This window comes from Garra rufa, chromosome 17 (genome assembly GCF_049309525.1).
Source record: "Garra rufa chromosome 17, GarRuf1.0, whole genome shotgun sequence".
Taxonomy (NCBI): domain Eukaryota; kingdom Metazoa; phylum Chordata; class Actinopteri; order Cypriniformes; family Cyprinidae; genus Garra; species Garra rufa.
In genome coordinates this window covers 35,812,333-35,823,177 of record NC_133377.1, presented here as the reverse complement: position 1 = coordinate 35,823,177, position 10,845 = coordinate 35,812,333, and the positions used below count along the sequence as shown (strand labels likewise).

The following is a 10,845-nucleotide window of genomic DNA, read 5'->3' as shown; positions in this document are numbered from 1 at the left end:
GCCTGAATATTAATTCCTGGCACCTGCCTCTGCCTAATTAAGAGACGCTTATAAGTCCACTAGCACCAGCACCAAGCCGTCTGGTCTCGTACATTGCTTTCATGCATGTGTAACGGATATATATATAAATATATTCGTTTAAATAAGTGATTATTTGTGAGAGACTTTTATTTTGACGAGTGATCCCGTTTTCGCGTGCTGAAAGTGCAGCAGAGAGAAACGAAGAAGAGCGCATTGTATGAGTGTGTCGCACACAGAAGTGAGTGTTGTGTCGTTTCGAGAGCTCGTTCGATAAAGTTGCTTCAGCGGAAGATTATCGAGGCTTAACGACAAAAGCACTAAGGAAAAGTGTGGACAGTGACCCGCGTTTCGTGGCGGAAAGGAGTTTCTCCAGTTTCGTTTTGTGGTATGTGTTAGCTGTTATAATAACGCAGTATACATAAAGTGAAGGCCACGAAAGCTGTGAGTGCGCTTCAGGTGCAGATCGAGTTTTGTTGTCGTCCTCTGAGAGATATGCAGCACATTTTTGCTGTATTTTGTATTTTTCGTCTTTGATTAAAAAGCAGCGCCGAGAATAACGTGTCAACAAGACTATTCACGTGCATTTGAGTTTCCGCACGTGTCAGAGCATGTGATACTGCGACCACTGAATAACGTAATGGATGCAAAGAAGTAATGTTTTAGAAGATTCCAGTTTGCAGATAGTTTTATAGCCCTGCCATCCAAGTGACATCTCAGTTTGATTCATCTCCCGTTGAATTCTATTACTTTTAAATAGACGTTTCATCGGTGGGTCATTAGTACAGAATAGAGTGGATCTTTGAAGTTAACCACTTCAGCTACTGTCTTCAGTTAATTTCAACGCACCCCACGTCAAGACAACGCACTCCAATTCATTGTTCTTTGAACTGTTTTTTTTTTCTAAATTTCCCATTTTTCGGAGGACTGAACTGTGCTAATTCAAGTGGACTACAGAACGTGATGTGAGCAGTGAGTAAACCATTGAAGGAACACTTCACATAAGGGCTCATCTTGAATTGAAATTTGTTTGTGAATGGTTGTTTTTATTTGTTATTTTCAAATGTGATCGTTTGAAGGTGGTCATTTGAAACTGAGAATCGGTGAGTTTACAAATTGATAAATCGAAAGCACTTACTGTTTTGCAAGTTTCTTAAGGGATTTGTCATATTTCAAGTAAAGTTTTCACCTTTTGTGTTTAAGGTGATTGTGTAAATTTAAAAGACAACACAAAGACAGTAAATTATTATTTTTTTTAATTTTCTTTAATGTAACTGACTACTCAAACAAAGGAACTAATACATCTTAAGAATAAGAATTTAAAAGAATAAATTCTGTTTTCTTTTGCACTTCACATCTACAGTTTGTTTTGTTGAAAGCTGTCAGGGAGTAGGGGCGTCTCATTTACTTTATTAGATCTGGGGAGGGAGGAGTCTATCAGACCGCATTCTCATATGCAAGTTACTTCAGGCAGCCCCGTGTAACATTTCTATACCTGAAGCCTACCCTTGTCAATCAGTAGTGTCCCAACACAATAAGGTAAACAAAACCACATACACACATTAGTGTAAAGAGACTAAAAAGTTTTGAGAACGGGGACTAAGATCTTTTCGTTGTCTAAACTGCCAGGGCAGCCAATTCATTTCCCCTACACAACGGGCTAAATTCCCCGTTACACATGACTCACCCGACTCTCCATATCCTACTAGCTCATCGTGATTGACTTTATCAATGTCTGCCTCATCATCTGGTCGGTGCTTTCAGCCTCCACTCTTCCTACAGTACAAGGACTGTTTATTGAGAGATAAGTTTCCTCTACTATCGACTTTCTGTACGTCATCTGCTTACCAGTGAATTTCGTGGATGTTCCCCTGAATAAAGTTCTGTAAACCTTCCTCCTGTTTTCTGGGTCTCAGTGGTGTGTGACACATACATGGTCATTCTAGTTAAAAAATAAAAACAAAAAACAGAGAGAGAGAGAGAAGTAAAAACAAGATGGCATTTTCAGCTGTGATTGCAAACAAAATATATATATATATTTTTTTTATTTTATAGAAAATTGGACTAAATCAAATTGTTTTGATTTATTTTAAATACTGACTAAGGACAAAACAATTTTGAGATTTGAGGTTTAAATCCCAACTGAATTTAACTGGGGCTGAAAGCTCCCCAATAAAAGCATTATATTATAAGAATTACGCCCGTTTCACACCGCAAGCGTGAGCAGAGCGTGAGCAGAGCGTGAGTTTCACGTTAGCGTAACTACAGCGTTACTGCAGCTGCAGACTCGCAAGAGTATTCACACTGGAAGCGTTTGTAGAGCGTGCAGCTGCTCCAAAGCATTTAGTAATCAGCTTTTTTCTATGAGACTGATTACAGGTAAATATGAAATTGATAATGAAACTACAGAAGCAGCTTCAACCCAGGCCTTTTCCTTCGAAGATAAGTTTTTGTAATACTTATTGGTGGGATCATAAAGCACTTATGGCACAAACAAAGCATTTTGGCTCGTTTATGTGTCTTGTGTTCTATGAGAACTGTGTGTGGAGGGAGTGGAGTGTTTTTCTGAACATTTCATCTATTTGCGCACATTATTTAGATATACTGTGTAGCTGTGTGTTGCGATTAGGTTCGTCCCACGCATGGTTGCGATGTGTTCATTGTCAAACTCAAAAATAGATTATTTTTATTATATATATTTTTTAAAATGGCATTATTTTATTTGAGAAAGTTAATAATTTTATTTTATTGACCAAATATTTTAGTTTGTCGTGTATATTTTTCTCAGTCGGTCAGATAACATTTTAAGCTGTCATTTGGTGATGTTACAACATGCTTCTCACGTGTTACATTGTATCCCATCCGCTTGGCATGTTGTCACACTTCACTTCCTTTCTTTTGAGGTAAATAACAAAAAAACGTATACACTGTAATTATGAAACAAAGCGACATATTTGTACTGGACAAACAACACTACACAAAGTTTTGCAAAATGCAAAAAGTATTACGTTGTGCTCCCCTAATCATAAAACTGCACATGAATGAGGTAAAATATGGGTAGCTTTAGAGCCTACATATGTGTATTTTTTTTTTTTTTTTTTTCATTTTTCATTTATTGAAAAATGAAACCATTGAGAGCATGCTGACCAGCTGCATCACTGTCTGGTATGGGAACTGCAGTGCTGCCGACCACAAGACGCTACAACGGACGGTGAACACAGCCGCTAAGATCATCAGAGCCCAGAAAGCTCCAGAAAGCCACCAGCATCGCAAAGAACCCCATCCATCCCTTCCACATTTTTTTTTCCAGCTCTTGCCATCAGGAAGACGGAACCAGAGCATCAGAGCCTGTTCTGAAAGACTGATAAACAGCTTTTTCCCCAAGGCTGTGAGGGCCCTCAATTCAAATCATCTCACCCCCCTCTGACCTTCATTCACAACCCTACTTATTTAATCCAGGACCCCACCCCCCACCCCCACATGAAAACATGAAAAAATCATCACATCACTAGTGCAATTCTAAGTGTGCTACACTCAGGTGAGTGGGCCGAACAAGCCACCTGTGAAAAACATACTCTTTTCCCTCTATATGCACCAGACACTTTCTTACAAACACTCCAGGTTACAAAGACTCAACAAGATAACACAAATGTTTACTTGTGAATGCACCACAAGCCATATTGCACTACTTGTTTCTTTAACTTAATACCTCTTTTGCATAATACCTTGCACAATATTGTATAGCATTATGTAAAGTACTTGTATAGCCTGTCTCTAGTTATTTGTGTAGTCAGCTATTTATAGTATATGTATAGTTAGATTATCGTTTCAGTAAATTAGCTATGTATAGGTCTAAACAATTCCTCTTATGTCTAGTGTTGTATGCTATATTTGTTTATTTATGTAGCACATGGGTCCTGCGAGACACAACATTTCGTAACCACTGTATGTCCACAATAAACAATAAATTACAATGACAATAAATTATTTCAACGTTATAGTCATAATTACATAACTGCTACGTTATGTACTTAAGATAAATCAACAAATGAGCCAAGTCGGAGCCCATAATGATTGGGGGGCAGTAAAAAAATTTTTTGCATATGGGCCTGGGGCTGACTTGCTACGCCACAGTCGCTAACTGCAACCACTTTTTTTAGAACAAGGGTTAAGTTAAGGGAATAAAGAAAATACACAAGTTTACAAATAGCAATTAGGAAACTTTATACAATGTGCGCTGTTCTTGCTTGAAATTCAAGCCCTGCCTTACATTTTTTTCTTTGAAAAGTCATATATGTGTCCCTGGACCACAAAACCAGTCTTAAGTCGCTGGGGTATATTTGTAGCAATAGCCAAAAATACACTGTATGGGTCAAAATTATTGATTTTTCTTTTATGCCAAAAATCATTAGGAAAGATTTTTTGTAAAATTCCTACTATAAACATATCAAAAAGTAATTTTTGATTAGTAATATGCATTGTTAAGAACTTAATTTGGAGATCTTTGTAGCGAATTTAGCTCAAAAGGGAAATGTATATAAATAATGACAATTAATTTTGATTAATTACCATTATTTATATCAGCCGCCAGTAGCAACTGTAGCGGAATCAAATCGCCATCAATTAATCTGTTCATCTAGCGAACATACAGGGTAATTTTGTATCAACCCTAAGCAATGATATTTTCTTGGCCACAGAAAGATAACATTGTTACACTAATAATGCATTAGAGCATGTAGCTTGATCGGAAATCGTAAAGGGACATTAATTTGCAAGGCAGAATCAGAGACTCATGTAATTTGTGCACAACAGTTTTATTAACTAACGACTAACATATAACTAATCTAAGCAAACAAACAAACAAACAAACATATACTCACTCATACAGGGTAGGGTAAGAGGATGGTTAGAGCAGTATAGGAAAAGGGGGCGTGAGGCTGAGCTGACCATCTAAAGAACCATCAGTTTCTAATTCAAAGAGCCGTATACGATAGCTTACACAAAACCTCTGTTTAGTGGAAGAAACGATACTTGCATCCGTACGAGAGTCTCGTGGAGCCTCTGAAGAAGTCCTGGATGGTTCCATTTGATGGCCGGAGTTGCACTTTCTTGAAGCTCTGAGGTTGTTCTTGACTCTGTTGTGGTTGAGAGAGTCTTCTCTCCCAAATGAGCGGTTCTGAGGAACCGCAGGCCGCACTTCAGAGATGGGGATCCAGAGATGGCCATGAGTGAAGAGGGAGAGAGTTCCGATTGTGTACATTTGGATAAGTTCCATAGTCGAGTGAAATGACCTCCAGTGGGAGTAGTCTGTGTGGAGAGTCCACACAGCTCCATATGTTGAGGCCCCCCCTCTGGGCCTGGGCCTGTGGAGGCCCTCCCCACAGGCAGCAATCAAGTTTTCAGAAGGAACTGGTCGGAACTAGGTGTGAGCCCTTTTAACATCTAGGAAGATAACACCTCTCAAAGTGGACTTGACCAATGAGAGAGGCTGAAATTCCGAGCGGGGGGTTTCGAAATGATGTGGGCTTTTACGACCCTTTGTTTGAGAGCAAGGTATTTTGCATGTGGGTAAATTCATGTAAATCTACTAGGGATTCATGAAACTCTAATATGTTACCTGTGTATCAACATATAATATGCATCATCTTTTAGATCATCAAAATACGAATTCAGAGATACTAAACAAGACACGTACATAATATATCTACATGAGATATCTATCTATAACTATCTTAACACATGCATAAAACATTACACAAATAAAAAAAAGAAAAAGACAAGGTACATAAACCACAATGATATACACAATGAATGGACCATTTGTGTGTTCATTCATAGGATGGTTTTCCTATAAATTAGGGAAGAGTCCATTTCAGTAGGCCAAATGTCTTTCCTAAAGTTGCTGCATTCCTTTGGATCGTAAAACTGGTGTTATCAGATAGTTGCCCTGGCAACTGAGCCCTTAAGGCCCAGTTGCTTTAATGTTGGTAGAACTGGGGGTTGTTTCTAGAATGCCAACCTAAAGTTGGCTTGTTGGTTTTAAGGATAATTTGTTAAATGTAACAAATAACTATGTCTGATTGGTCCAGACGCTACATCTTTAAAGGTGATTTTCTCAGTATTTTGATTTTTTTTCAGGTTCTTGAAAATTAGACAGTTACGTTTTTAAATGTCATTTCCATGTCTTGCTATAAAACTGTTATAATAAAAACAACAAATCAGTTTGTATGCAACCCTATAATAAAACCCAAAGAAAATGGTATGAATTGTATTCAGAAATCGTATGAAAATGATTTTAGGATGAAATACATTTTCAACCAAACAAATGTACAAAATACAAATACATTTGAGTAAAAAAAAATATTTGTTGTAAAACTAAAGAAAACATTGACTGTTGCATAATTGTTTCTTTTGTGATTTGTGCAGTTTCTCTTGCTTTGATGAGCATCAGTCAGGCAGTTGCTCTAGAAGTCTGTCCAGCTCTTCAATCTCTCTGGAGACATCTAGAAAAGACATATAACAAGATATTACATAAGGCAACAACTGAGATTAATCAATCAATAGCCTGTTTCACATTGTAAAAGATTGTAATTTTTAAACTTTTGTTTCTGTGGTGTAGAGTAGATTGACATTTTTACCCTTCTGTCTCTTTTCACTGGTTTGTGATTGTGAGCGTTCTATTGCTTCCTCTAGTTCATCTTGAAGAGCACTCTTTATGTCCCGCTTTACAAAGAAACAAGAGAAAAATCCATTTGACTTTAGTTATTGTACATTTAAATACATGATCTTAATGAATGTGAGATCAGTACCTTTAGAATTTTAAACCTTGTTAGCACTTCCATTTTTGCTTTGTTGAACATGTCTTGTTTTTTCTCATCAACTGTGGTTATTAACAGGTCTTGCATTTTCTTCATGGATCCTGTTCCTTTTACAGCTGCAGCTTCTAAAATAAACAACACTCAGCATTAATTCATTTTCTTTCTCATAAAGACACATCAGAACAATAAATAAATCAATTCTTGGATGTGTGTTTCATAAAAGAAATGTATTTTGTGACTTGCTGATTGTCTTTTTTATTAATAAAAGGTTTTATTTTCTGCACTAATTCACATTAAAATAATATATAAAATATATAAAAAATAATTTATTGTAACTCCTATTACTAACTTACTCTGATAGCAAGATGCCATTTCTTTCACAATTGTTATTTGTATTGATGAGTAGATTTCCTTCTTCTTGTCAACAATGTCTCTGTTGAGCGCTGCCTTCAGTTTAATTTCCTTTCAAAAGGGAAAAACACATAAAATGGTCAGAAAAATCTAGACCATTAAGTCCCTGTTTAGGTCAGTCCTACATTAAAAGTTTGTTTGGTGAATTTCAGTGCTCACTGCTTTATAATAAAAACAGTCTGCCTAATTATAAGGAATGAGGATGAGGATGATGAGACAGAAGACATAGAGCTGAACTCACCTCGATTTTGATGAAGTTGTGAATGTGATATAGTATGTCAGAGCTGGGGCAAGCAGAGTCACTCTGGATGATACTGAATTGATCGATCTGTTCATACACTGACTTCCTAGTTTTTCCAGTCACACTACAGCCAAAAGAAAAGCATTTAGATTATATGTATATATATATACATTTTACAGAATATAGTTGTAATCCTTGATATATTATCTGAGAATTACTGGAAGAAAATTGTGATGGAAATGCTAGATTTGTTTTATTTTGTTTTTTACAAAGTTTTTTTACGACGTTTGCTTTATGTTGCTGTTGTCTAAAGTATGCGGCTGTCATAAAACAAATTAACAAAAGATTCAGGACCAGAAAGGTGAGCAAATCATTTACAGAGTATATGCGACTGGCCTAAATGACCCATCAATAGAAGGAAAACCAGGGCAAACACTCTCATATTTTGGCAAAGGTGGCCCTTCAAGCTTTATAATGGCAGTGGGCAGGTGTTTATGTTCAACAGTCTACAAGAAGTCCAATAATGTGCATACATCCATAAAAAAAAAAGTGCTCAACATGGCTCCGGGGAGTAAATAAAGGCCTCCTGTAAGGAACCAATGTGTATTTGTAAGAAAAATATCCATATTTAAAATGTAATAATCACTTTTCTCTAGCTTGTGCTAACTGTCATACACAGAAGCCGTTCCGGATGACGTAGGATGCATGCATTGCGCGTTGCGGCACTGAGAAGAGACAAACACAGAAGTGGAGAGAACAAAGCAAAACAAAACACTGGTCACAAAAGTACAAAAGAAGTAAAACGTTAGAGGATTTAGATATAAGCCAAGAGGAGACTGGTTTTACTTTGGTAAAGTAAATAAACATTTCTTCCTTTGCTCCTGTAAACAGACGTTAGTTTTCGCAAGATCACGTCATGTCACATGTCATGTTGAGCCACGTGGAGCACTTTTTCTTATGGATGGATGCACTTTATTGGACTTTTTTTGGACTGTTGAACAGAAACACCCACCCACTGCCATTATAAACCTTGGAACATCCAGGACGATTTTAAATGTAACTCTGATTGCATTCCACTGAAAGAAGAAAGTTATGTACACCTACGATGCCTTGAGGGTAAATCATGGGCTAATTTTTGGATGAACTACATTTACTATGCTTAATCTGTCTTTACAACATTCACTTGTAATGGAGTAATATTTGACCAGCAGTATCTGTACTTTCACTCAAGTAATGAAGTTGTGTACTTTGTCAAAAGTGAGAAAACACTTGACCTCAAATTAATCTAGCATAAATAATCTGTATACTTCTGGGCATGTATTATTTGATGGTTTACTGCTCTACATGTAATCTAGAGTTTACAAGCTGTGTTCAAGTTTGTACTCCAATTTAATGTTATTAATTTGTAAACAAAATGCCTACAATATGATTAACAACGGTGTTAATTAAAAGGTTGATCATGTTAATTCTCTAAAAATTAACAACAAGCATTGTAAATTGTTTATTGCATTTTATTCTAAACTACACAAAGGAAGACTACAAATGAAATGATAAACCTGAACTTACGGAAAAATCTGACAGAAATCATAATAAATGTGTTTGTGTAAATGTTTGGCCAATGTCTTGTTCAGGTCTATAATGACATCCCAGTTTTTTGACCAATAGCATCCGTAATTCTTGCACAAAGCTGCAAGGATTTTATGGAACCCCCTTCCATTTGTATTCTGAGTAACAAAGAAAAAAATACTATGGTTAAAAGGAAAGTGACTATTAAAATAGTTCAAAACATTTGAATCATACTCACAGAGGCTATCAATTTCTCTGTGGAATCAACACATAATTGCACTGATTCTTTCACTCCCTCTGAGAGATGCTGTTCCAAATCATTATAAATGCTGTCAAAATATTTGTCCAGTTCATTTAGTGACTTCTTTAGGTTTTTCTTAAATTCGTTGACTTTCATTTCAATCTAAAACGCATTCATACAACAGCAGAGAATTACATAAAAATACAAATAATAATACACAATGGAAGCATTCCAAAGTCTCACTAATTCTATTAATTCTATTTCTGACTCTGTACCCTTTTCTTGTCTTCATTCAGCTGGCCGCTTTGGATCAAGGACAAATGTCCCTTTGCTTTATTGACATAATCTCTGGCCAGTTCTCTGTTAATGCTCTTGTTAAGACTCCTCAGATATTTCTGCAGCATTGGAATTTCTACAAATAAACACAATGATGTGATTTGGACTTATTTGGTCAGTGCTTTATCTCGCTTCATAAAATATTTTAACTTGTGCTTAAAATATGCCTGCAACAGTTTGACATGTTTTGTTTTTGTTGTTGTTGTTGTTGTTTTTTATTTTATTTTTTTTTCATTAATGAATTAAGTGGTCAAATTAAAGCAATAGACAGATAGTTTACCTGTTTCACTTGATTCCAGATTTATGTCTTGGATTATCTCAAAGAATGCACTGGAACTTACAGTAAAAACTTGAAACTGATTGTCAGTGTTGAATATTTTCTAAAAAAAAAAAAAAAAAAAGAAGAAGAGGAAAGAATGAAAGAAAGAAACGGTAACTATAAATAGCATTGCACCTACAGGTACATGTCTACTAACTCTCATTAGAGTGTTAGTAGAGTATAAGCAGACTGGTAGGGTTAGGGTTATAATAAGTTGACATGTAGTTATACATAATTTGACAAGTTACTTATAGTCAGTAGAATTTCTGTTGGGAGACCATCACAGTACAAAGTTAGCAGATATTAAGCAGACAGTCTAATCCTCTAATTAGAGTTAATAGATGTGTAGGTGCAATGTTACTTATTGTCAACAGAATGTTCAAAGGGATCATCAAAATAAAGAGTTACCAAAAAATAAAAATAAAAAAACTAGAGGTGGGCCGTTATCGGCGTTACGTGCTGCGTTAACGTGAGACTCTTATCGGGCGATAAAAACAATATCGCCGTTAATCTATTCTCAAAGTTGGGTTGGGAGCTGGGTCTAAACTACGTAAGCTGTGATGACCTTCACCTTGATAGTTTAGCGCAGATGTCTACCTAGCCGAATTGAGTGTATGATGATCCGTGATCCGTACGGACCAAACCGGTTCGGCACGCATGTGATTCGCGGATTAACTGTTAAATTTAACCATCATAGAGTAAAAGTTTATAATTGGCACATGTTTTGTCTTGCCAATTTACCAATTCAAACTATTTAAAAAGGGAACACGCACGCCGACGCACACACCTGAAGAGAGCACGCGCACCGAGAGAGAGAGAGAGAGAGAGAGAGAGAGAGAGAGAGAGAGAGAGAGAGAGAGAGAGAGAGAGAGAGAGAGAGAGAGAGAGAGAGAGG

At 36.5% G+C, this 10,845-nt stretch overlaps 1 protein-coding gene across 1 annotated transcript; it reads right to left on the bottom strand.

Annotated features, from left to right (window-relative positions):
* Nucleotides 1-4,827: 4,827 nt before the first annotated feature.
* Nucleotides 4,828-10,007, bottom strand: LOC141289219 (nuclear GTPase SLIP-GC-like). The gene is made up of 9 exons (XM_073821317.1): nucleotides 9,912-10,007; nucleotides 9,571-9,707; nucleotides 9,293-9,457; nucleotides 9,055-9,212; nucleotides 7,489-7,612; nucleotides 7,190-7,298; nucleotides 6,828-6,961; nucleotides 6,657-6,741; nucleotides 4,828-6,521 (listed from the first exon to the last, which is right to left on the bottom strand). The coding sequence occupies exons 2-9, from the start codon at nucleotides 9,697-9,699 to the stop codon at nucleotides 6,466-6,468; spliced, it is 960 nt and encodes a 319-aa protein (XP_073677418.1). The 5' UTR covers nucleotides 9,700-9,707; nucleotides 9,912-10,007; the 3' UTR covers nucleotides 4,828-6,465.
* Between the last annotated feature and the right edge of the window lie 838 nt (nucleotides 10,008-10,845).